At 46.6% G+C, this 27651-nt stretch overlaps 2 protein-coding genes across 20 annotated transcripts in view; one reads left to right on the forward strand and one right to left on the reverse strand.

The window, feature by feature from the left end:
* The window catches only part of LOC310669594 (uncharacterized protein), a 570356-nt gene that overhangs the window by 484440 nt on the left and 58265 nt on the right, over positions 1-27651 (forward strand). The gene's annotated exons all lie outside the window — the stretch shown is intronic.
* RAPGEF1 (Rap guanine nucleotide exchange factor 1) overlaps positions 1-27651 on the reverse strand; it is a 107320-nt gene that overhangs the window by 32185 nt on the left and 47484 nt on the right. For all 19 annotated transcript variants that reach the window (XR_014507195.1, XR_014507196.1, XR_014507197.1 and 16 more), the window contains 9 exons: positions 16480-16619; positions 14639-14817; positions 12751-12907; positions 9654-9742; positions 7985-8137; positions 5237-5360; positions 4200-4383; positions 2629-3099; positions 386-588 (listed from right to left, as the gene is read on the reverse strand). Coding sequence is in view for 16 of the 19 variants with exons in the window: in XM_083423442.1 (XP_083279568.1) it covers positions 386-588; positions 2629-3099; positions 4200-4383; positions 5237-5360; positions 7985-8137; positions 9654-9742; positions 12751-12907; positions 14639-14817; positions 16480-16619 (1700 nt within the window). In the remaining 3 variants the exon portion in view is untranslated. The remainder of the gene's footprint in view (positions 1-385; positions 589-2628; positions 3100-4199; positions 4384-5236; positions 5361-7984; positions 8138-9653; positions 9743-12750; positions 12908-14638; positions 14818-16479; positions 16620-27651) is intronic.

Here is a 27651-nt window from a genome sequence, read left to right on the forward strand (position 1 = left end):
CCCCTGGCCTGGAGGTCTACGGTGATAGCACAACCTCCATGCCCAGTTGATGAGGAACAACTGGAGAGCACTGTTGCACACAGGTCCCACTTGTGAGCATCTAGTTGACCATGGTGAGAACCAGATGCCAGACTAGGCAGACCTCCTTTGGCCAGGCTCTTCCGATGTTCGAATCCAATGCCTTCACCCTAGTGGCTTTTGGGTCGTATGGTCAAGGGCCTATAAATTACCCAGGTAAGTGAAATAAAAACAAAATCATCTATAAACATTCGGTGGGAGAGAAGAACTACAAGTAATGGGGCCTGTCTCCTCGGCAAGGTGGATAAAACAAATCTGAAATGCATCACATCTGGTGGGTCAGGAAGAGGAGGAAAGGAGCACTCACCAACTGCCGCTGTTTTGGTGGGAGGGCAGGAGGTGGAGCAAGATCCTGCCCAGAGTCAGCACTGCTGAAGGAGTCGTTGAACCCATAAACCTCCATCAGGTGCTTGTTCTTCTGTTGGTAGATGTGTTCATTCTGCGGTGTCTGGTAGAACATAGAAGGCTGCGGTTCTGAGTAGTCCTCTACAAACTGCATATAGGCCATCACTGGAAGAGAAAAGATACAGGAGGGTGTGAGTGGTTTACCACCTGGGAGGCTTCTGGGGAACCTTCCCTTCCCCAGCACCACTGGCTGCATCAATGGATCAAGGTATAGAACCAATCCAAGCTATCTTTGCCATTTCAGCTGTGTGGTAGCCATGACCACCAATGAGATTTTGCTCATCCTATAGAGGAGGAAAAAGATCCTTACATCCACCAACCCTCATCCTCCGAAGGCCATTATAGCAGCTGTGCACCTGTCAATCGCCTGGCATCACAATGAGATCAGGGGAAGCATTTCCATCTGCTTGCGTGGTTTGGAAATGAAGCTATGTAGGCAAAGGCACAGGGATTTGATCAGTGGCATCAGCAAGCCCAACACCTGATGCCGGGTCTTGACCAGGTTGGCATGGTTTGCAGGGGCAGAGAGCCTCACTGGCAAAGTAGGCCATTGGGAACAAGATACTGGTGGATGATGGGCTGGAGGTTCCCAACTGCTGTTCTATATGGGGGGGGGGGCATGGCTTCCCTTGAGGAATCCGGGGATTTGCCATTTGGAGGGGATGTGGGAAATTGGCCCGGTTACATCATAGCAAAAAATGAAGAAGAGGGGACGCGGTTGGCGCTGTAGGTTAAACCACAGAGCCTAGGACTTGCCGATCAGAAGGTCGGCAGTTCGAATCTCCGTGATGGGGTGAGCTCCCGTTGCTTGGTCCCTGCTCCTGCCAACCTAGCAGTTCAAAAGCACATCAAAGTGCAAATAGATAAATAGGTACCGCTCTGGCAGAAAAGTAAACGGCATTTCCGTGTGCTGCTCTGGTTCGCCCGAAGTGGCTTAGTCATGCTGGCCACATGAACCGGAAGCTGTACGCTTTCTCCCTCGGCCAATAAACCAAGATGAGTGCCGCAACCACAGAGCCGGCCACGACCGGACCTACTGGTCAGGGGTCCCTTTACCTTTACCTTTAAGGAATCTCAAAGCGGCTAACATTCTCCTTTCCCTTCCTCCCCCACAACAAACACTCTGTGTGGTGAGTGGGCTGAGAGACTTCAGAGAAGTGTGACTAGCCCAAGGTCACCCAGCAGCTGCACGTGGAGGAGCGGGGAATCGAACCTGGTTCACCAGATTACGAGTCTACCGCTCTTAACCACTACACCACACTGGCTCATTCGCATTTCCTGAAATAGTAAGTGAATCCAAATGTAGCCATTTTTCTAGATTAACACCTCCAAAAATGTGTAACAAAAAAAAGTGTATCGAAGAGGGAAAGGTGCATAAAACTGTATATTTGTGAAAATAATGAACCATAATGCATTCTATATGGGGAAATGGCTTAAACAAGTATGTGCATTAGATAAAATTAAATACAACAATGTGTGAGTTGAGAGAAAGAAATGCACACCTGAATGCTGAGAAGTCATCCCAGTGACTTTTTTTAAAATGCAAAGTAATGTGGAAATGTGGAGAACTGAAAATTGGAAAAAAGAACTGAGAGAAAACTTCCAGACTCCAGCTCCACCAGCAGCCAACATGGCTAATAGTCAGGGATGATGAGAGATGTAGTCCAGCAATATCCAGAGGGCCATAATCACCTTGCCTGTGATCTGGGTCATTACTGTCTGCACTGAGTGGCAGAGCCTCTCTAGGGTTTCAGGCAGAAGTCTTTCCCAGCCGTTCCTGGAGATGGCAGGGATTCACCCTAGAGTTCCTACATGTAACCATGTGCTCTACCACTGTGGAATGTTGGAAGTACAACAGCAGGGATAATTTAGTTGGTATGATTGGCTATGTGGTTCCAAGGGAGTTTTCCTCCGTATATTTGGATGTTTGTCTTCCTGCTATGTACATGAACCAAAAAAGACAAAACCTCTCTGTTCCTTTCTCCTCAAACTATACACAGTTTTTTTCTGGTTTGCACAGGGAAGTATTATCAGGCCTTTTTGCTCTAGACTTAATCTGCATTATTTTAAGTGCTAACATGGAGCCCCTTCCTGAGCTGCAATGGGCACATGAGCCACGAGAAACTGAGTCAATTTCGCACTTACTGTGTTTGTTTTTCTTCTCTGGCAGAGGTGGCGGTTTCTCAGAGTCACTAGTGGAGTCCGGAATGAGAAAGTCAGTGAGGAATTCAACGGGGGCTGGGGAGTTCCCTGGCTGGAAGGGCAGCACGGTGGCAAAAGGCGTGATGGTCATAGGGGGGAGCAGGGTGGGGTTGTGCAGATCGTCCTCTGAAATGTTGTCATACTGCGAGGGGTGCCTCTCGAACAAGACACGGCAGCCAGAAGTATCAAAAGTAGGGTTGACTGTCCCCCTCCTCTTCTTCTCTGGGAGAGCCGGAGGGACCTCAGCAGCCAAAGCGGCCGCCACTGGTAGCTGGAAAGTGCGTCCGTAAAATGGGGAGCCGGCCTCCCCCAGAGACTCTGGCAAAGGGCTGAGGGCAGTGGGCCCCTGCTGAGGTAACTGGTCGGCATTCGAGAGGTCCTGCTGCAGGAACTCGTAGTCTGGATCATAATGATCTGTGGAGAATAGAAGAGAGGCAACCATCAGGAGACTGAGCAACAGTGAGCCCCAACTGCTAGGTCAGAAGGGTACTGATACATACCAGGACAGACCAGCAGTGGGTGGTGCCCCTTGGGACTGGTGGGGCAGAAGCAGAGGTGGATTTAAGGGAGCACGGCAAGTTCAGTCATGCTGAGCGTGGGGCATCAGGGACACCACAACTATTACATAGCGTGGAAGGCAAGAGGTGGGGAGGAGGAGGTGCCAAATTTTGGTGTCGCATATGGCACTGCTGATCATTGAGGCCCCAGGGTCTGCCACTCGCAGGAAGTCAGGGAGGCCAACAGTAAGTGGCTACACACACAATGACAGGCAGAGCCAACTAAGGCCACATCAACACCATATATTTCAAGTACTACGACACCACTTTAAGCGGCCATGGCTTCCCCCAAGTAATTCTGGAAGCTGTGGCTTGGTAAGGGTGCTGAGAGTTGTTAAGGGAACCCTATTTCCTTCACACAACTACTATTTCCCAGAGATGCCTGTGAAGAGGGAGTGGCTGTTAAACCACTCCGTCCTGAGCATTCAGCTTCAATGGATAATCCTCTCTCAATCCAGTTTCTCCACACCATGCATCATTTTTACTATACACCTCTATTACATCTCCCTCTTATTTGCCTTTTCTTTAAACTGCACACAAAAAGCAACACCAGAAAAGGGCCTTCTAGGTGGTGGCTTCCTGTTTGCAGAACAGTCCCTTCCCAGCAAGGCTCCACTAGCAGCTGTCACTATCTGGTCTAACTTGCCAGGTAAAAACATTTTTATTCACCCAGTCTTCTGGCCCTTAGTTTTCTGCTTTCTTTTTTTTTAGCAGGATAGGTTGAGTAGAATAAAACATAACATATACTTTATCATTCTAGGCTGTCTCCAAATGTTTGATTCTGTGAGTTGCTTTGAGTTCACATTTGTGAAATGGAGCTACTAATCAATCACCATCAGCTTAGATGCTACAAAGGCATTTCTAAACACCAGGCCCTCAAAACCCAAGCTGCAGGGTGCATGTACCCTGTCCCCTTTCCCCTCTCCAGGTCCTCTGGCAAGAACACCCACTCCCTACCTAGCGTTTCACAGCTTGTGTTGCGGGAGCACTGCCCACTGTCACAGTCCAGCGAGGAGAGCTGCTCATCGGATTTGCTGAGCTTGCCCATGCTGTTGTACGGCGAGAGGCGGGGGGATTCCCCGCCATAGGACTGGCTGCCTCCTGACAGCCTCCGCTGCGCGTAACAGTCTGCATCAAAATCCTGGAGGAACAGAAGAAGAAGAAGAGGAGGGGAGTTATGTTTGTTTCATTTATTCAAGGTATTTATTTTATTTAAATATTTACAAGCCACACTTTCATTAAAAATAAATAACAAAGCGGTGAACAACAAAGGCATGATATAATGTGAAAACATCAATAAAATGCTTTCAGGTTTTAATGTGTTTTGAAAAGTTAAGGTTTTGTTGTCTTGGAATGTTTGGGAGTTGCATTGCAGGAATTTAGTTTTATTTATATTGCGCCTTTCCTCCAAGGAGTTCAATGTGCTGTACACAGTTCTCCCAGTTGTGGGGGTGGGGGCAGGAGGGTGATTTGGAAGGGGGGGGGGAGCCAAAAGACCTCCCACACACATGGGGAGAGCATCAGCTGATCAGCTGTTTCCAGCTGTACGTAAAGTGTATAACCCCCTCTATGTTTATCTACTTAAGAAACTAGGCTTCTCGACCTTTGCAATAAAACTGTCTCACCTCCCTCCCCACCCCCCTAAAAAGCTGCACGCACATAGGGCAAAGGTACTCTATACCACACCCAGATATACAGATCCTACATGGAACCCTTCCTTTTAATGAGTGGGGAGAGGGGGCAACATGTGCCCCCATCACTGTGCTGGGCCAGGCCAAGCCTTTCAACTTCCTTGTCCTGTACAGTGACAAAATAAGGCACCAACATCATGCAGTGCCCACTGGTACTCTGCACTTTCATGTCCCACCACCAGCAATTAAATTGGGTTTGGGAAGGCTGCCAGTGCAGCCTTGGCAAGCCAGTGGTCTGCTACTCAGAGAAGAAAACTAGATGGGCCAACAGTCTGAACCAGCACAAGGCAACTTCTGACTTACCTGCCTATTTATTCCAATTGGCAAACTGGACCCACTGGTGGTCCGGCTCATGGGTGCCACAACAGCCACTCTAGTGGGAGATGGCGCCGACTGGCGTTTCTTCGGTGGCAGTGCAGGAGGAGGGCTGTGAAAGGTGGGTCAAAGAAAAACATGAACAACGCCAGTCAAGTACTTCTGGATCAAAAAGCCACAATAACCATCTCTAAGAAGGTTGGGGAAGGGCCATAGCTCAGTGGCAGAGCATTTCCTTTGCATGCAGAAGGTCCCAGGTTTGATCCCTGCTGGCATTTCTAGGTAGGGCTGGGAGAGACCACCACCCTCCACCCAAAACTCTGGAGAGCACAGCAGGCAAGATGGAACTAGACTGACCAGTTGTTTCTCAGATGTGAAGTCTCTCCCAGACCTACCTGAAGATGCTGGGGAGAGAACCTAGGCCCTTCCCCTGAAAACAAAGTAAGATTCCAGTCTTCATGGTTCTGAATAAAGTACTGATTTAAACAGGTTAAAGAGGCTTCCTTCTAATGAGATAGACCGCTGGGTCCATCTAGCTCAGTACTGTCTACACTGACTGGCAGCAGCTCTCCAGGGTTTCAGGCAGGCAATCTTTTCCAGCCCTACCTGGAGATTGAACCTGGGACCTTTTGCAAGTAAAGCAGATGCTCTACCACTGAGCTATAGTCTTTCCCTCACTAGCTGCTATTTCCTTCAAAGGATGGAGTTTCTCATGAAGTTTGAAAATGGTAGTAAAACCCAAACCAACCATTCCTCTGCATTCAATGAGTGGGGTAGAGTTAATTGTTCCTAATAAGTAAAGGTAAAGGTACCCCTGCCCGTACGGGCCAGTCTTGGCAGACTCTACGGTTGTGCGCTCATCTCACTCTATAGGCCAGGAGCCAGCGCTGTCCGCAGACACTTCCGGGTCACATGGCCAGCGTGACAAGCTGCATCTGGCGATCCAGCGCAGCACACGGAACGCCGTTTACCTTCCTGCTGGTAAGCTGTCCCTATTTATCTACTTGCACCCGGGGGTGCTTTCAAACTGCTAGGTTGGCAGGCGCTGGGACCGAACGACGGGAGCGCACCCCGCCGCAGGGATTCGAACCGCCGACCATGCGATCAGCAAGTCCTAGGCGCTGAGGTTTTACCCACAGCGCCACCCACGTCCCTATTGTTCCTAATGGGGCTGACCAAAAACACCCCCCCCAAGCAACCAGATAATGGTAAGATTTTCTAGATGCCAATATGTTTGCAAATTGTTCTGTTTCTGGGGCACGCCCAGAAACAGAGGGTGTGTTGATGTCAAAGCCCTTCAACAGTGAGAAAGCTGCACAGCCAACTCACACCAGTGACCACAGAGCCTGCAAAAGGAAAAGAATCTCACACGATTCTAGCAAGCCACACAGTATTTGTTTGCATCCCCCATGACACACTTCAACAAGCAAGGTGTTGCCGTTCTTCTTAAACAACCCTGAGCAGCTGGGTAGAGGGTCATAAGAAATATCACACCCACCCCCGCAACTTCTAAAAAATATGTAACAAGACTCTTGCTGGATCAGGCCAATTGCCCATCCAGTCTAGCACCCTGTTTTTACAGTTGCCAACCTGATGCCTAAGGGAAGCTCATAAGCAGGATCCACGCACAAGACACTTCTCTCCTCATGCAGTTTCCAGCACTAGGTATTCAGAAGCATTACTGGATCTGGCCATGGAGGCAGAATGAAGCCACTGTGTCTAGTAGCCATTCATAGCGCTCTCCTCGATGAATCTGTCCAGTTCTAATTTAAAGCCATCTAAGTTTGTGACAGGGACGCGGGTGGTGCTGTGGGTTAAACCACAGAGCCTAGGACTTGCCGATCAGAAGGTTGGTGGTTTGAATCCCTGTGACAGGGTGAGCTCCCGTTACTCGGTCCCTGCTCCTGCCAACCAAGCAGTTCGAAAGCACGTCAAAGTGCAAGTAGATAAATAGGTACCGCTTCAGTGGGAAGGTAAATGGCATTTCTGTGCGCTGCTCTGGTTCGCCAGAAGTGGCTTAGTCATGCTGGCCACATGACCCGGAGCTGTATGCTGGCTCCCTCGGCCAATAAAGCGAGATGAGCGCCGCAACCCCAGAGTCGGTCACGACTGGAACTTTTATCTTTACCTTTAAGTTTGTGACCATCTCTGCCACAATTTAGGAGCTCTTGTGTGCTTGCTGCTTAAGGAAGATAATAAGAGTTTTGCTTTGTCTTCTTCCACTCTTTTTTGCTTTATTTCCGCACGGCCTCCACCCCTATTTCCATGAAACCAGAAATGAATGCACCTGCACCTGCACCTGCACCCACTCAACTTATGCATCGAATCTCACCTTGCTTAGGAAATGAGAATGTTTTCCAGTACCAGTGGTGAGTGTGGCCAATGTATGCCTGCTCAGATGTGCACACACTGTACAGATACAGACCACACACAGAGACAGACAGATCATTTCCAGCCTTTTGTCACCAGCGCAGGAAATGCTGCCTTTTACTTCTGCCCTACCAACCCCAAGAAGTACCGCACCAGCCACCACTGGAGTTCTACAGTCCATTCACACAACACAAAACAGCAGCATGAACCCAGAACAGTGCTGGTTGTCTCCCTGACAAGTTTACATGGAAAGGGTTCTCTAAAGTCTGAAAACCTCTGAATGACAACTAGTTAATTATTTCAACCCTGACTATAATGACAAGAGGCTACCGAGGCAACCCCTGAACTCATTTATTCCAGCTCTACCTGTTTTCAGCGACCCGGATGCAGGGAAGAGGAGGCTTGGGAGGGGCGACTTCTTCGTCCATAGGATCTGTCAAAATCTCCGCCGTCTGAGCAATCCCTGTTGTCTTGTTGAGAATCTCCATCTCACGATCCGTCAGGGGAAGCTCTGAAGGGCTGAGAAGGATGGGAAAAGAATGGCTTGCTTTGTATAAAGCATTTGCAGCATTATGGTTCATTTGGCATTGTGCACCAGGGGCCCAGAGAGGGCGCCAGGCGCTGTGTAGAATGTACAAGTATTTGGCAGACCCAGTCACTCACTCTGGCCCTTTAAGAAAGCACCTTTTCCCACATGCATGTTTAACAATTAATTGATATAATTTAATTCAGTTCCTCTCCCTATATTCCTTTTGCTCATACAACTATTTATCTAATATATAAAGGTAAAGGTACCCCTGCCCGTACGGGCCAGTCTTGACAGACTCTAGGGTTGTGCGCCCATCTCACTCAAGAGGCCGGGGGCCAGCGCTGTCCGCAGACACTTCCGGGTCACGTGGCCAGCGTGACATTGCTGCTCTGGTGAGCCAGAGCCGCACACGGAAACGCCATTTACCTTCCCGCTAGTAAGCGGTCCCTATTTATCTACTTGCACCCGAGAGTGCTTTCGAACTGCTAGGTTGGCAGGCGCTGGGACCGAACAACGGGAGCGCACCCCGCCGCGGGGATTCGAACCGCCGACCTTTCTATCGGCAAGCCCTAGGCACTGAGGCTTTAACCCACAGCGCCACCCGCGTCCCTAATATATAAATGTACCCAAATATAACACTGGGCAACAACTGATTTAGGGTATTTTTGCACTGCTGAATCAGGAAATGGCATCCGTTTCTCTCCATCAGGTCAGGTTTACTGTAAACTGAATGGTGGGCATTGATAAAGGTAAGTACATGTAAATTGCAGGTTGCTTCACCATTTTTCAAACTTCAGGGCTTGAACTTCCGTTTCTTGGAACTCCTGGAATGCTCAGCGGCAGGGAGGTCTCTCTTCAGAGTCCAACAGCAGTCAGCCATCATGACTGCATCCCAATTCATTAATTAACTACTAACCCCATAAGCAGGGTACTATTTTTTAAATGCTACAGTCTTTTAATTTACTGGATAAGAGGATATCACAATACACGGGCATTTGATCACATCCACACCATACATTCAAAGCCTGTGGCTTCCACTTAAGAATCCTGGGAACTGTAGTTTGCTAAGGGTGCTGGGAATTGTAGCTCTGAGAGGGCTAAACTTTTAAGCTTGTAGCCAACTGAATTTTACTCAAAGCAGACATGTTGAAATTAACGTGCCTGCATTAGTCATGCCCAGTTACTTCCATAGGTAGGTCTACTTTGAGTAGGATCCACATCAGATAAAAGCCTACTATACCCAGGATTTTTTTGGGTGGGGAAGTCATAACAGTTAAAGGGCTATGAATGTTCCTTAAATGTATGGTGAAAATGTGACCTTATGTTCCACGGATTCAGCAGCAAACCAGAGCAAGAAACCCCCCTGAACTTGCTGCTGCTTCCTCCCTTCATCTTCCGCTATTTCTCTTTTGAGTGTGTTCCCTGCAAGCAACTGATACAGGCGTGGCCTGTCCCACGAGTAGCTTTGGTTTCTGACTGCTTCATCAGACACTCTTTGTGACTCACCTGTCCGTTGAAGAAGCAGGTATGCTGGGTTTAACGGGGCTTGTGGGGGACGGGTGTTCTTGCTTCTCAATAGTGAGCTTCACCAGCTCCTAATCATAAAATGGAATACAGGGAAAAAAAGGAAGGCTCAGTCAAAGGCCGCTGCAACTTTATTCTCCACCAGAGAAAACTTGTTTCTATTCTGCTTCAAGGTTTTGGATTTTTCAAAGCCCCCAACCCCTTCCAAAACCTTCACCCAATGCCCTGGACAGAAAGAAATAGAACAGAAGAATGTGAGTACTGGAAAGATACCCTAGTGGTCTAATCCATGAAGAGCTTACATTGCAAGGTGTAAACACAGCAACCCTGAAAGAAAGACCTGCCCAGCCTCTGCTTAAAAGATCCCCTCCTGCAACGGAAGTCTGCCAACTCCAGGAGACAGTCCTGTCCACTTTAGAAAAGCTCTGGCCTCTTTGACATTTCACCTAATAGTGAGCTGAGATCTGCACCCTTGCAATTTCCACCCTCTGGCCACAAAGAGCCCTGAGAACTAGAGAAGAGTAATAACATAGGACAGTCGGCTACTGTCTTTTCAGATTGGGGCCCCTCTTCTAAATCCCAGCTTTCTGTAGAGGGGCCACTTCTCTGTTTCATTGACTTTGCTGTTCATAAGAACTGGGGGGACTCTGGATCACACCCTCTAATGCTGGTAAGCCTGCTTCACCACAACCTCAACCTCTCTGGCTTCTAACCCCCCCCCCCCCCAACACACATCCACATGCTGATGAGTCCATGAGGGCTAGCACCTTGCTGGCTTTTAAAACTATTATTTTCAGAATGATGTATGCTTCCAAGATGTTGAAAACTGTGCATAACCATATCAGCGCTTCCATGGGGCAACAAAGCAAGAAGTGACACATGCATTGCAAGGTAATATACACATGGAAAACAGCTCTCTCCATGGTGGCTGCCTGGGTTTGTGTTCCAAGCAGGCTTCGAGAGTTGGTTCATTGTAGATCATAGCATTGACAGTCTCTTTTTATCTACCATGATGCAAAAAATAAGGAGGGTTCAAGCAACACTTCCAAACAAAGGTGTATTGCATTGAAATGTATGTGTGTATTGAAATATATGAATGGAAATTTCATGGGAACGCAAGATATATCAAAGAGGGAAGTAGCTACTGGAAAGCGGAAGTGGAACGGATGAGGTTTGCTGGACTTTCAGAAAGGGCACCAGGGGGAAAGGGTCGGGGGGGGAAGTGTGGCTCTTTCCTTTGTATAGTAGTAGACAACATTCCAGCTGCGCAAAAGTTACTCTTTCTGCACACGGCCCTCTTCTATCTAGGCAGCCAATCAGCGTTTATCACAGCCCAGGGCCAAGTTACATCTGGTCTAAAATGTGTGGAGCAGGCTTGGCGATGGCATGTGGTCTGGGGAAAAGCAGAGCTGTTCTGCTGTTTGCCCCGTATGGAATTGTGGATTGTGAGTTTTTCAGGGCAGGGACCTGTCTTTATACTCAGTAAAGCACCATACGTGCTGATGTAAATAGCAACAACAATACAGTGGTACCTCGGGTTAAGAACTTAATTCGTTCCGGAGGTCCGTTCTTCACCTGAAACTGTTCTCAACCTGAGGCACCACTTTAGCTAATGGGGCCTCCCGCTGCCGCTGCACGATTTCTGTTCTCATCCTGAAGTAAAGTTCTTAACCCGAGGTACTATTTCTGGATTGGCAGTCTGTAAGCTGAAGGGTCTGTAACCCGAGGTACCACTGTACTGTGTTGCCTCAGAAATTCTGGGCCTCTTCTAAGGAAGTGTACTGCTTTTGTTTTAAAATCAATGTAAGTGGTTATCAATAGCTAAAATTTGATGGCAAACATAGAAGATGGTCCCCCCAAAATACCACAGCTGCACAACCACAGAAGCCAGAAGACTGGGAGGTGGTTTTCATTTCTGCATCAGGTTCCCAGAGCTCAATATGTTAGCCTAGGTGACTTGTCTGAAGAGACAGCTGTTTATGACTAAAGTTTTAAGGATAGCAATGTTGCTTTTGCTTTTGTGACATTTTTGCAGGTGTGCGGAATACGTATTCTAGCAAAGCTCCTAGAATATGAAATCCTTCTTTAAAAGGTAGCTCATCTCTTCATGCAGACTTGGTCAGTTAACAAAACAGAATTAAAACAACAACCCTAAACGCAATGACTGCCACTTAACTCAAAGGAACTTATTACTTCCATGTCAACAAATAATAAAGTAGCACAGCCCAAACATCAGGTGGGCTGCTTGATACTGATGCAGAGGATTTCAATTAAACTCTGCATGGCCAGTAAGGACTGTTTAACATTAAGAGGAAGGGCCATAGGTCAGTGGGACACCAATTTTGCAACCAGAAGGTCCCAGATTCAACCCGAAACATCTCCAGGTAGGGCTGGAATAGATGCCAATGAGAAATCCCGGAGAGCTGCTGTCCATCAGTGTTGACAATATAGAGCTAGATGGACCAAGGGCTTGACATGGGGTTCCTTCAGATGACAGAGCATTTCTGATTGGCTTGCACAAAGCTTACCTGGAGGTTAGACTATATGAGTAGCATGAGTTCTATTCAATGTAGACCCACTGAAACTTTTTAGAGCATTCCCCCATCACTTTACTAGGTGCAAAAAAAACACAACCCCTTTTAAAAGTGGATTTGTTGCATCAGAGCAACAGAGAGTTTTAATCCATTTCAACTGTACAAACCTAATGTTCCAGTACATGCTTAAATTCCTCCTGCAAATTACTTATGGTCCAGAGGTGACTTAAGTAGAACACAGCTGTCTATCCTCTAATAATGATAAAGATAACAATAAACCACGACAGATCCACCTTGCAAATCAAGATTTCAAATGAGAAAGGTATGCTTTATTGGGTGGGGGAAGCTCCCTTGGAATTCTACTGTTTCTGACCAAGTTGTGAGTACAGATGCATTTGAGGTGTGTGCTATAACTAAGCATCTATAGAAGTGTGTCAGAAGAGCCCAGCCTTAGTATTGCTACCATCAGTTTTGAGACAGCCCGTTCTCATGGTGGGAGCAAGGGGTCTGAGGTATGGTCAGAGGCAGAGAAGACAGCACTGTACCTTGACTCCATCCAGAACAGCCTTGATGACTCCTTTCACTGTGTTCACCACTTCTTTATCTTCAGAGTTCAAGCCCTCCAGCATCACCTGATCAGACCAACGTATCAGATTGCCCAGGCTCTGGTACACACGGCTATAGCAGGAAGAGATGGCCGAACTGCAGGAGCAAATAAATAAATAATGCATTGGCATGGAAAATACATGGAGAGAGGTGTTTCAATAAAGGAAAACTGCTGGAAAAAAATCCTTTGTCACAATACATTTTATTCTGATGTACGACTCACCCGGTCCCCAATTTGAAGACTATTACTTTTATATTTAATAAGCAAGTCAAGATAAGCTCATCCCAAGTCTTACGAGGAACAGTTAAAAACAAACAAACAAGCAAGCAAACAAACAAACAAACAAACAAACAAACAAATAGGGCTCTTACTACTGAGTCACTGCCTCACAACAGCCCCTGAAGCTTCAGAACAGTCTGCAAGGGGCAGCCCAACAACCCATGCTGTACCTATGCCCACCCTAAAAAATCAACCAATAATTTGCACAATTTTCTAGGGAGACTATTGAGGGTCAGATTCAACAGAATAGTTTTGCCAGCAGGATTCTGCATAATGGGTCCTAATAATAATAATAATAATAATAATAATAATAATAGTTTTATTTGTATGTCGTCCATCTGACTGGGTTGCCCCAGTCAATCTGGGCGGCTCCCAACAGAGTATTAAAAACACGATGAAACACTACACATTAAAAACTTTCCTAAAGAGGGCTGCAATGGGGCTTCCCCCTACCCTCCCTGGCACAATGTTGCAATAAGGCTTCCTCCAGCTCCCCCTGGCCTCCTCAAACTGGCTTGTGGTGGGCGTCAGGAAAGCATGAAGGGAGGACAAGGGAGACTGTTCCATCTGGCAAACGGGAATGCTTGCACTGACAGAACAATAATAGCAGCCTGGCATTGAATTCCTCCTTATAGACTTTAATTATGCCATGTGCGACCTGAATTTGTTGGATTTGTGTTTCATCCATGCTACCCCATCCCCCTTTCTGCTGCACAGTCTGATGAATGGCAGATCAGGAAACAACATTCAGCCACATCTCCAATTCTGAAAACAGCACACTATGGTCACCGTGCATGAGAAAATGTAGAACTAAGCAGTTGCTTGTTATAGTTCTACTTCCCCTGTTGATGATGCAAAACACATTGGCTTCAAACGAGAGGGAGAGGAGAGAGAAATAAATCTAGACACATGTGTCAGGAAGGCAAAATTATGTGAAAGTTATTGCATGCCACATATATATATATTAATGGAGTAGATCATATATTCCCTAGTGAACGCAAGAAGTGTCCAGCTGGATTATACTAATGATCCAGTCTTGACCTGGGGGTGTTGGCGGTGAGAACAAAGCAGTGCAGCTTCAGAACTTATCTCAGCAAGCACTGGGAAGCGTCCCAAGAAAAGACATTTCTCATAGGCTCTGATAACTCTTGCCCTGCCGATGCTTTCTCGACCTTGTTAGGTCCACATTTATCCTTAAAATGAGTGAAGATCCAAGGCCTTGTGGTGGGAGCATTGAGTATGCAAGCATTTGATGTCAACCGCACTGCTGTGGTGCCTTTGCAGCTGGTGAATTTCTTGGTGATCATGTGGCTGGAGGGAGGCAGGGTTTGAGCCTTTCAAAACTGAATATATTCCACATCACAATAGCATACCCAGCTGAGTGCAGACCCACTGGATCTACCTTAATGACATTAATGGATCACCTGGCAACTCTGTGGTCACTGGATGGAAGGTTGTTCTTAGCTGTAATTGCTTATAATATGCTTTCAACAGCAGCAGCAGCAACAACCTCCTTGTTCCCGGTTAATTCCCTGACAGCAACTCACCTCTGCTGAATCCGCGTCTCTGCTTGGACCAGCGGCAAGATGGCTTCCAGTACTTTGCTGGCAGATCCCGGCAGCATCTCCAGCACCTTGCTGTCGATTGCCATTTTGTCAACGATGGTCTTGAAATAGCGTAGTGCACTCACTACGTCCTTCTCTCTCTCCTCCAGCCAAGTGAGATTCTGAGGAGGAATGGAAGGAAGGAGAAATGGAAACATTTACTGTTTTGGTCACTGACCATACAGGAAGGAAGGTGCTATCAATAAAGATTCTGGGCCAACTAACTGCTACATGTGTCTGCTTGCATGTCGTTATTATTCACAGAATCACAGAATTACAGAGTTGGAAGGGGCCCCTAAGAGTCATCCATTCCAATAACCTGCAATGCAGGAATCACAACTTAAAGAATCCCTGGCAGAATTCAATTATTGAATTACTTCCGATGAAGCACCTTGAAGCTATTTTGCAATGCGAGAAAAGCATCTATTGCATCTATTTTAAAAATGGTTTCGAATTCAATATGAATACCAACTGTGATAAAAAAATAACCCCCACGTTATTGAAAGAGGAGCATCTTCCATACAGCTAAGCAAGCCCTTGGAAATAGTGCCTGGCTGATATGTAACAGGAGGGAGTTCCAAAGGGATGTGCCTCCCTCCAGCTACATGCAAGAGGACTGTACCACACAAAAGCTAGAAGAGCAAAACCACCACAACTCTCTCAGAAAACTAAATGAGTGACTCACACCTACACAATCCAAGAAACTGGAGCCCTAGCAACTGATGGGCTGTATCAGAAAGGCACACTTTATTTCTCCCTGATACAGAAATAACATGGAATAATGTTTTGGGGACACTTTCCTGCAGCAAGTCTTGGGAATCAAATTTAGCACAAGACAAACAGGGCTCTATTAAAAGTATATTAAAACTTTGTTTCGGGTTAAGAGTTTTTTCCCCAAGGTGGGGGTTGCACCATACCCAGGAATTTCAATGTTGCTTTTGGCGACTCCATTTCCACTTTAGCTAGACTCTCCCTAGTCAATGGTTAACCAGGCTTGGCCCCCAAAATAAATATATACAGATACAGGACAAATAATACAGAGCCTGCTCTGAAACACCCATGTTGGCTCTGCATAAAATCTTGAGGAAGCCTTCCACGGGCCACCCTCATTCTCTCAGAGTGACAGCATCCTTGCCTGCACTGTGAACCTGATCAGTTGCATCCCTTTCGGCTAATCATTTGGCTGAAGACAATAGTTAATATTGCTTAGGAGCTAATCCCCACAAAGGCTGACTGTTGCGCAAGTCTCTCTGCTTAAACACTTGGCCTCATAAATAAATTCACCCAATGTTGCAGGCTGCCTCACTCTCTCTCTGCCAGGATCCCAAACTAAGAGCAGCAGACTAAGCAGGATGGAGACTGGCCAGGTGCGTCAGACCAGTGGCACCAACAAGGAGGCTTGCTGGTGACTCAGACATACAGCATGATGTTCACACCCGAGATGGATCTAGTGTTCAACCTGGCAGAGTGGGGGTGGTGGTCTTGGTCCAGGGACCCCTGGAGTGCGGCCTCCACATTGGGGACCTATGCCCCCTGCCTTGTCGACCCATCAACACCAGAAATGCACGGGGGGGGGGGGGAAGGCAGGAATCCACAAAGACTCAACTCAGACCAAGGAGCAAGGCTGGCCTGCAGGCTTGTGGTGCAAGGAAGTTTCTGTGGTGGACCTCCCTACTTCCACTGCTTCCTGCTCAACATATCTACTTAACAGCAATGCCTCTATTGCACCACCTGCCCCTCATGGGCTCTGCCTTTGGGGAGGGGGCATGACACCACCCACTTACCTTGTTCACCACCTTCTCGGGAGTCTTCACCATGAGGTCAGGCTGCTTCCCTTTCCTGGATGGTGTCCGCTTTATTTTGGGAGAGTGGAACTTGTCCTTCAACTTCATGGTGAATGAGGCGAGATGGGAGCGCTGAGAATCTACAAAAAAAGATGAGGGGTATGAGTGTATTTATCTGATTGGGCTGGAATCCAACTTGCATCAAGAGATATGCCCATATCAATAAATCAAATCTTTATTATGGTTGGCTGATGCTGAAACAAAGCACATGATATACAGCAATACAAAATAGCTAGAAGAACTAGCTATTAATGATTCAAGATGACAAATGAGAAACTGACCATTATAGCAGGTGTTGCATATTACAATCTTCAAATATGTACACTGAAAACTGCCATGTGCAGGTCAGACTGGTGGTCCCTTCTAGTCCAAAACTGTCAACACTGACTAGTAGCAGCTCACCAGGGTGTCAGACTAGGAGTCTTTCCCTGCTCTACCTGGAGAGGCTCTGCCACTGGTCTGCAACAGAGTTATTTGACCCCTCAAAGCAGTGCTTTTTTCTGAGGATACTCAAGGGTCCGCAGTACCAGCACCTTCCCCCCGCCCACCCAGAAGCACTGGTTAAAAGTTCGGTACTTATGGTAACAACTTCATAGTGAGTACAGATACCTTTTTTACTAAAATGAAAACACTGCCAGGTTAAATAATATGCCTCAACGGTGCTGAGTGGAGACTGTGGATGGAAGCAGATTTGCGTTCTTTCCCTTTCTTCAGTATTATTTGTCAATAATAGTACAGGATCAACATGAGCTTTCATGATCTAATATTTTCGATATTAAAGCTTTAATCTTCTCCCAGTTTTTCCAATATAAGGGTGCTGAGAGCTGTTACAACCCCCCCATGCCCCTCCCAAAGCTACAATTCCCAGAGTTCCCTGTGAAGGATTGTTAAAACACTCAAGAAATGTAGCTCTGTGAGGAGAATAGGGGGTGTCCTAACAACTCTCAGCACCCCTAACAAACTATAGATCTCAGAATCTTTTGTCAGAAACCGTAACTGTTTAAAGTAGCACCATAATGCTTTAAGAGTATAATGTGAATGTGGCCTCTGTTGAATACAACTCAACATCCCAGCAGATATATAGGGGGAGGACTTGGTAGCTGGAATAAATGCGGAAAAGGATATACAATGGTACCTTGGTTTGCAACCGCTTTGGATTACAACTGTTCTGGATTACAACCACGTCAAACCTGGAAGTGTGTGTCCCTTTTTTTTGGATTACAACTCATTTTTTTGGATTACAACCAATTTTTTTTTTTTTTTTTTGAGGCCCCATTGGTGAAAGTGTGCCTTGGGTTACAACCTGTTTTGGTTTACAACTGGACCTCCGGAACGGATTATGGTTGTAAACCAAGGTACTACTGTAAAGATATATTGTTAAACTGGCTGCTTAAATGAGGAGAGGAAGCATAATCATCTATGGGGTTTCCCCCTCTCTACCCTCATTTTCATTTGAGCTATTTTAGTTTCAATGCATTTTTCACGGTCCTTAGCCCTTGCAAAGAAGAAGTGGTACCTTTCTAACATCAGCAGGCATATTTGTACCCACTTAAACTGCAAATTGAAACAAGCCCAGGTGATTTCACAGCAAGCCACTGCTGGCAGTCTCCTGCCTAAGCTGACACAGCTGGTCTCAGAAGGTGCTGGGACTCACAGACAACTGGTTTGGTGGGGACTTAAACATCCATACTGAGGCGACTGGCTCTGGGGTGGCTCAGGACTTCGTGTGCGTGTGCATGTTCATATGTATGTACATCTATATCTATACTGCTCTTCAACGTCATGGCTCCAATGATGACTATGCAGCTGTCACCGGCCCAAAGCATGTGGCAGGCCACACTCTGGACCTTGTTTTCTCAACTGGATAGTAAGAGGGTGATTTCAAAGTGGGGGATATTGACATCAGTCCCTTGTCAGATCACTTCCTGTTGAGATGTAGACTTTCAGCACCTTTCCCCCTCCGCTAAGGTGGGGGACCTGTTAGGATGGTCTGCCCTTAGAAGCCGATGGATCCAGTGGACTTCCAGAGTGCTCTGGGAGATTTCCTGTCAGAGTTCTGGCTGACCTCTGGAACAACTGAATGGCTCAGGCTGCTGACAGGATCACCCCTGAGCGCCCTCTCCTGCTTGGCTCCCTGGTATACTCCAGAGCTTAGAGAGAGAAATAGAGTCATAGCTACAGGGGAGCTAGCCAGGTGTTTTGCCCTGGGTGAAGGCTCCAGAGGGGCTCCATTGAGGCTCCCAGTCTCTCTCTCTCTCTGTGTATGCAAATATGCACAAGGAGGTGCCAAACTTGGTCTTTGACCCAGGTGAAATACAGCCTAGTTTTGCCCCTGGTGAGGAAAGAGGCTAGGAGATGGTTCGAACATGAGTAGAAGAACAATCTGGTTGAATGCAATCAAACTCTGGTGGGGGCTCATCATTGAGTGTACCTGGTGAGCAGTGAAGACAGCGAAGAAGCCTTACTCTGCTGCCTCCATTGCATTCTCATTGTGCAGTCCAGCAGAGCTTTTCCAGGTAGGATGGAGCCTGCTACAGTCTGGCCCGAGGGAGTTGGCGGAACCTATGGCAACTCACTGTGGCTTGTTTGCAAAGCTTTTGAGGATAAAATTGCTTGCATCCGTTGGAATCTTAACACCGCTGTTACAACAGATGAAGGGCAGTATATAAATTTAAACAACAGGGGGAGCTAAGCGGCGAGGCAGGCAAGCCAGATGGGAAACAACCACCTGGCTTCTAGTACAATATTAGACAAAAATAAACAGTGGCTCTCTCAATATGTTCCTTCAGCTTGTTCAAGGATGCGGTTGCCTCAGTTTATAAATCACACCTGCTGTTATGTCTATCTGCCTACAGTTAGGCTAGGCAAACAGAATACATGAGAATGGAAGAAGAGCCTGGCTGCTGGAACAGGTCAACATTCCATCTAGGCCAGCATCCTGTTCTCACAGTGGCCAACCAGAGGCCCAGTGAGAAGCCTGCAAGTAGGACCTGAGGACAAGGGCAATTCTCCACTTTTGTGGTTTCCAGCAACTGGTATTCAGAGGCATTACTGCCTCCGGCCATGGAGGCAGAGCATAGCCATCATGGCTAGTTGCCATCAATAGCTTTTCCCTCTATGAGTCTGTCAAATCCTCTGTTAAAGCCATCCAGGTTGGTAGTTATCATTGCTTTCTGTGGAAGGAGGCTCCAGAGTTTAACGATGTGCTGCATGAAGAAGTCTTCCCTTGTATCTGTCCTAAATTCCCAACATTTGACTTTATTAGAAGTCCACCAGTTCTGGTGCTTTGAGAGAGGGAGAAAAACTTTTCTCTATATACACTTCCCCGATGCCATGCAAAATTTTATAAACTTCTCTCACATCACATCTACTTTGGCAGAGGACTGGACACATCAAGAATGCTGGATCTCATTTTTGTAGCAAGTTATAGGCTGTAAGGGGTTGTTGAGTAGGACTGCTTTTCAAATAAAGAAGCAATATATTCCATTTTGAAATAATCCTTACACAAAGGAACATAGGGAGTTTCCTTACACAGAATCCGCTAATCATAAAGTAAGATTCTAGTCCTTAGAGTTCTGAATAAATAGGTACATAAATCAATAGGTACATACTGAAATAGACCATGAGTTCATCAAGCCCAGTACTGTCTATACTGTCTGGCAGTGGCTCTCTGGAGTTTCAGACAAGGGACATTCCAATACCTACTTAGAAATGCCAGTAATTGAACCAGGCACCTTCTCCCAAAACCAGTAGGCTTGGGAACTCCAAGGCCCAGCCTGCCACCACCTCCAGCAGGTCTGACAGGGTGGCTGCCGGTGTGCTGGGTGGTCGGTACACCAGCCAGACAGCCAAGCTCTCCTTGGTGCCCCACATGAGACCAACACATTCAATGCCAGAGATCGCCGGTGATGGCAGAGCTCTGAAAGAGCAATCCTCCCGGATTAACAACGCTACTCCCCCCCCCGACCCACAGTCTGCGATTGATGGAGGACAGAGAAACCTGGTGGTGTTATCTCATGTAGGGAGACTACTTCGCCTTCCCATACCCAGGTCTCCGTCACGCAAGCCAGGTCAATCCCCTGTGAGACAAAAAAGTCACGCATGGTGGCGGTTTTGTTGCCTATGGACCTGGCATAGTGCACAGCAGTAATGACAGAGGTGGGTAATCCTTGCTCTCCCTACCCTCATCCCTTAGGATGGGGCATAGATTGGAAGGGGTTCGAGGATCACTGCATCTCGAAACCCTTTGCCGATAGAGATTTCTAGCCCCACTGCCATTCCTCCCTAGCCCTTCAATAGTGGAAATCCCAGACCCCATACCAGCCTCCCCAACAGAGGGGTAACATCCCCTCAATAATAAATCATCCTTGGGCCAGGACTCCTGGGTCAAAATGGTATGGGGAAGAGGTGGAGGTTTGATAGGGTAAGTATCCCTAGAAGATAAAACCCAACCAACCGCACCCCAAGCAGGGAGGACAGTCCCATGGTGTTTCGTTAACTGTCAATCCCCCTCTCCCTCCTGGGTTGATTGGAGGATTGTTGGTTCTATCTGTGGCTGTGGGAGTATTAATGAGGTATGTGCTATAAAATGTGGATCACTGGCTAACAAAGAGCTAGCTTCAAATACGGAAGATCTGTCCATCCTGTCTCACCAGGAGTACAGTAGAGAAGGTTGATAAGTTTTTGGAACATTAGGCAAAGGTCCAGATGTAGATTTGGTGCTGGATATCTCTAGATTGTCAGCAACATAGAGTTCTTTAGGTGTTGTTGCCATAGAAATGTCGGAGGCGCATTTGGACAGGTTGAAATCCAGAGCTGCTCACGCCAAAGGAGACGGATATAGGTCATCATTGGCATGCAGACAACTGGCCCATGGAGCTGCTGAGTCACACAGAAGTCTTCGTAGGCTCAAGACTAACCTCAAAGTACTCAGAAAAAAGAAACTACTAGAAGGGAATTATCTGCACACTTCCCATCCCACGTCTTGCAATATAACACAACTGCAATCCACAGCTGACTTCCATACTGTAGCAATACCTAGTTTGGGGGTACAGTAGTACCTCTGGTTATGAACGCTTCTGGTTACGAGCTCTGCTAACCTAGAAGTAGCTACTCCTGGTTGCAAACTTTGCCCCAGGATGCGAACGGAAATCATGCGCTAGAGGTGTGCACGCAGCGTGAGGCCCCATTAGCTAAAGTGGTACCTCAGGTTAAGAACAGTTTCAGCTTAAGAACGGACCTCCGGAACTAATTAAGTTTGTAACCAGAGGTACCAGTGTACTTGCAGGCTGCTACAGAGGTCATTATCCAAAACTCCCTCTGTGCTAGCTGAAAACGTACTGCATTATGACTGTCAGCTGTTTCAACACTAACCTTCTCTCTCTAACAATGATAAATGCTAAGTTTAGCCTTTTCTATTCCAGCATATGTGACTGTACGACATCAAAACAAATGTCCTATGCATCTTTGGCCATGACATAAATGGTGCTCTGGGTGTTCCTAATCCAAATAACAATGTGCCAAAGATGCATATACATTGAGGCGGGGTTGGCTCTTCAAAGATAATCTGGTCCAATATCCCTAGAAGGTGGCCTTTGCTTGAAACTCTCTTCGCAAAGGTAAGTCTGCTGCCTTCTGAATTTTTAAATGTTCTGTCAAAATTCTGCTTCTTGTCATTTGGACCTGTCAGACTGTGTCCTCCCCTCTGGAGGATTGGAGGATAATTTGCTGCATGATCCATGAGATAGGCTTTTTCTCCCTTAAAAAGTACATAGAGCTGAAAGGGGAAGTTGGAAGGATGACATTTTAAAGGCTCAGTTTAATTCTAGTAGATCCAACTTCTACCCAAAACTCTTAGTAAAGTGATGAGTGAGTGTCTTTTTGGGTATGCGTATCTTGAAGTGACCAGAGGGGATGCTGTCTACAGTGTTCTGTGCCCTAAGGATTGAAAAGGTTTTAGACCTCTGGTCTAAAACAAAGGACGGAAAGAACTCTTTTGTATTTCTATGCAAATTTACACAGATTCCTTCCATGGATTAAAATTCACACAATTAGATTAGCCATGGCTTTTTAAAATGGGTGACAGGCCTAATTCTAGCATTTCCACAGTGAGATGGGTTTACCCCGCCTTCACCATGTCCTGCTTTCGAATGAGATTAAATTTGATTGGGTTGCAATCACGGAAAGAATAACATTTCCTCCAACGCTCAGCTTTCCTTATCCCTCTTGTCTAGTAAGTAACTGAGAGGGAAATTATGTATATGTTTACTAAGAATTAAGGCTTCATCTACATCAAACCTTTAAAGCACCACTATACCACTTTGTAGCCAAAAATAAATATAGGAGCTGTAGTTTGTTAAGAATCCTGGGAGTTGTTAGATGACCCCTTTTCTTTGCACCAAGCTACAATTCCCAGAGTGGTTTTAACAGCTAAACCCTCTTCCCCAGGGAACTCTGGGAATTGTGGCTCTGGGAAGAGAATACGATATCTCCTAAAAATTCTCACCATCCTGTACAAGCTACAGGATACTTTGGGGGGAACAATGACTGTTTAAAGTTGTATGATAGTGTTTTTAACCTACAGTGCAGATGGGTCCTGATTCCCACCAAGTTTAATGGGACTTACTCGTAGCTAAGACTGTACGGTTAGGTTTTTTCCAAAAACAAACCCCGAAGCCTTTATTTTAGGAATTCGAGGTGCCAAAATCCCAAGGGAGCAGAAAAGGCTGTTTATGTATGTGACCACAGCTGTGTGTATTGGCCCAGAGATGGAAAGAAGATAAAGTCCCTACCAGAGAAGAATGGCAGATCAAGTTGATGGGATGATGCCTCAGTGGCAAAAATGAACAGAAGAATAAGAAGTCAGGAAGATAAAAATGTTAATAAGGAATGGAGAACTTTTTTATAATTTACCTTAAAAACCATTGTAAACACTTAAAATCATTAGTAGGATTTGAATAACACTTGTAGTTTAATGGTGAATTTTGGATATAATGGAGATGTAAAAACATTTGATTATAAAAGATGCAGGAGGAAATTATTAATAATAGGGCCCACAAAGGGGAGAAGGGAAGTCCAGGAGATTCTCTGGAATCTTGTCTTTATGTTGTATGTTTGTGATTATAAAATTTTAATTTGAAAACCAAATAAATTTATGTGTATGGTTAGGAATGCCCTCGTTACATTTTCTTTCCTCCTACCCCATGCCACCCCGCATGGTGCTATCGATATGACGTGAAAATAGTTCTTCACATTTACTGCTTTTATGTCAGCCTGTAAATGATATGAAAATGTTCAAATTTTACAATTCCAAAATCCATAACTAGGCAACACCTTTGCTATCCAACATATCAAAATGTCACAAAATAGCAAGCATGTTTTTGAGATGTCCATAGCACGGGATAGAGTGGGAAAGAGCAAAAATGAACCGGAAAGGGAACTGCTAAAGTCATTAAGGTGTGATGATGAATTATGGAGAACCTCTGAAAGCTTGCTCATTATTTTTAGCAGTTAAGTCTGTCAGAGATCAGGGTTCCAATCAGAAGAGCCTGGTGCACTGGATCAGGTCCAAGGCCCATCTAGTCACACATCCTGTTCTCACATTGCCCAACCAGAGGCCTAAGAAAACCCCCAAGCGGGACCCTGAGTGCAACAGCCATCTCTTCGCAGGTGATTCCCAGCAACTGGATTTAAGAGGCATAAAGAAGCATATCATAGCTACCAGCCACTGATAGCCTTTGCTCCATGTGTTTGTCTACTTCCTCTTTAAAGCCATTCCAACTGGTGGTTGTCGCATCATCCTGCTGCAGCCAATCCTACTGTTTTAACTATGTGTTGTGTGGAGCACTACTTCTTTGTGCCTGTCTTGAAATCTTTAAATATTCACCTTCAAGGGAAAATCCTGGGGTTCTAGTGTTATGAGAAGGGGAGGGGAAATGTCACTCTAATCGCTTTCTCCAGGCCATGCATAGTTTTATACCCCTTTACTCAAACAATTTCATTCCTTCTCAAAACAGCCTCCCATGGGCACCTGCATTTCATCTCCATGGATGCTTCCTTGCCTTTGAAAATGGTTAACAACAGAGCCCCCGACCCTAACCAAGATCTCTGGGCCACAGCCTTTGCCTGCTCTCCACATCCCTGAGAGAAAGTCTAACACATAAGCCTGCATACAAACCTTCCTCATTTCATCTGTTTGGCAAAGACGAATGTGCCTTATTACCAGGCTGGGTTTGAACGTGGTCCAGCTGCTGAGTCATGGCCTTATGCTGGCTTTAAAGCTTGCCTTGCCACAAGTCGGCGCGTGCCTAACTCCTGACAACACACACAGTGCGCGCGCGCACACGCACTGACAAAAATTTAAAAACCAGCCTGTGACTTCCAGGCAAGAGTGCCCTGGCTGGGAAACCGCCTTCAGGCACAGAGAGCCAGTCGCGAGCACCAGCAATTCTGAGTCACCTTCGAATGCTGCTGGAGCAGCTCAGAGCAGCTGGGCGACATTTCGACACACTGCAATTTGCTTGAGCAAAGCTTTTGTCAGTTGGCCAAGACAGAACATTAAAACCTGGTGAAGGAGGTCCATTTTTTTATTTTTATTTTTTGAAAACCATAGGAGCGGACTGAGGCAGGAAAAAAGGAGCCAGTGGAGGATTTATTGGCCCCAGGCTTGCAGCAGGATGCAAGCAGCAGGACAAAAAACAAGCTTACTTTTTTGCAAAATAAAACAAGTGACTCTTTTGTTTGGGGGAAGTGTAGTGTGCTGCTTGTGGGTTGTAGCCAGCAGAGTAGACCATGCAAAATTCATGAACCTAAGTTAGTCATGTCTATCAGTTTCAATGAGTCTCCTCTGAGTAGGACGAATCTTGGATTATTACCCACAATCTAACTCCTGTGTAAGCTTTGTGCAAGCGAATCAGGAGGAAGCATATGGGCCATAGTGGGACATGCACAGAAAAAGCTGCAATATGTATCTCACCTACGGGCTTCTGTTCAGGATTCTAGTCAGCCCGGCATGCTCTCCTCAAGGATACTCCATTCCACTCCCTCTTTCCAGTTTCCTTTCTAACCAACCTATTATGCGGCTAGTAAGCATGCTGAGTTTTCTTTGGGATTATTTGGGGCTGCTGTGTTTTAACTCCCTTAAGAGTTTGTGTGGTTTGTAAGAAAAAGTCTGTACAGTGGTGCGCCGCAAGACGAATGCCTCGCAAGACGGAAAACCCGCTAGACGAAAGGGTTTTCCGTTTTGGAGGTGCTTCGCAAAACGAATTTGCTATGGCCTTGCTTCGCAAGACGAAAATGTCTTGCGAGTTCCTGCGATTTTTTTCCGCTCCCCACCCCCTTTTTCTAAGGCACTAAGCTGCTAATAGCCTTTTAGCAGCTAGTCCGCTAATCCCTTAAGCCTTTAATAGCCGCTAATAGCCGCTAAACCGCTAATAGCGCTAATCCGCTAATGGGGTTGCTTCGCAAGACGAAAAAACCGCAAGACGAAGAGACTCGCGGAACGGATTCTTTTCGTCTTGTGAGGCACCACTGTACTTTGCAAACCTCAAGGTACCCCTGCCCCTTCCATACCAATTTATCTCTCTCTTGTTTCTTAGAGGTCCCAGTTTGACTCCACTATTTCTGTCGGCACCCACCAGATGAGTTCACTATTAGAGGGACTGAGACCAATCCAGCCTAGATATAAATAATCTGAAAACCCAAAGCCCTTGATTTCCTCAAAGGACACTTTTCTGAAACTGCTTTTTAAAAAATGATTCATTTAAAAGACCAGGCGGACAATTTCACACACATAAAAAAGCCCCAGGTCAGTCAAAACATTTATTTCCCCCACTGTGACAATGATGCTTGGAAGCAGACACAGCTTTTGAAAGAACACTCAAAATTTAAGAATCGTGCAATCAACTGGAAGGCTAACAAGCTGTGTCACTCTTTTTCAAAAAAGGCCTAAGGGGACAGGAAGGAAGGAAGCATCCCAAAAGCTACCAGAGGGAGAGCAACAAAGGTCCTCTCTTCCCACCTGATAATGAAGCCACAAAGCGCCTCTGAGTGAACAGAACTCTTCCAAAGCGCTTCTGAGCACAGAGGTGACTTATGTAACGAGTTACACAACGCTGCCCATTAAAATGGCATTTCCCTCTTCACTGAGCGCCTCTCTGTCATCTGAAGAGTGAGTGGCAAAGACAGGGAAGCTTCAATTAAAGCCCTGGCCAACGGGGAGGGGGAGTGGGGGTGCATGAGGATTTTGGCGGAAGTAGAGCAGAAGGATGAACTCCAGATGAAAGAGGAAGCTTGGGCTTTAGAGGCCAAAGCATACTGTTAACATTATACCAGTGTATGACTCCACTTCCTAAGCTCTGCAAAAGTGCAACGAGGGTGGGTGGGTGGGTGTCCCTGAAACAAGAGGGCTTAAAACATAAGCTTTGACAGGTGTGGGCCAGAAAGGGATGGGAAGAGTGGAAAAGGAAGAGTACCATATTTTTCGCCCTATAGAATGCACTTTTTCTCCTCAAAAATGAAGGGGAAATATGTGTGCGTCCTATGGGGCGAATGCAGGCTCTCGCTGAAGCCTGGAGAGTGAGAGGGGTCGGTGCGCACCGACTCCTCTCGCTCTCCAGGCTTCAGGAAGCTCTCCGCAACCCTTGGGAAACTGGCACGACTTCACGCTGGTCTCCCAAGGGTTGCGCAGAGCTGCCTGCATTCCGAAGCCTGGGGCGCGCTGAAGAGCGCACCCGGGCTTTATGCAGCTCTCCGCAACCCTAGGGAGACCGGCGCGACCTCCTGCCGGGCTCCCTAGGCTTGCGGACAGCAGGCTGTTCTGGGGCCTGGGGTCGGGGGAAGCTCGGGCTTCCCCTGTGCCAGCCCCGTGCCTTTATTCCCCCCCCCAAAAAAACTATGGGGTGGTGTGTCCTATGGGGCGAAGAATACGGTAATAAAGGAAGAAGAATATGGAGCTCTCTTTTCAACTCACTGGCTTCAATTTTGGTTTAAGTGTTTAAACCTGCTTCAGTTGTTTTATTGCTTATTCAGGAATGGAAAGCATCTTTCTGCCCGTATAGGTAACTGCTGGGGCAGGGATGTCCCACCCCTGAGGCAAGGTGAGGCAGTCACCTC

Source organism: Podarcis tiliguerta, assembly GCF_965153285.1.
Source record: "Podarcis tiliguerta genome assembly, chromosome: Z".
Taxonomy (NCBI): Eukaryota; Metazoa; Chordata; class Lepidosauria; order Squamata; family Lacertidae; genus Podarcis; species Podarcis tiliguerta.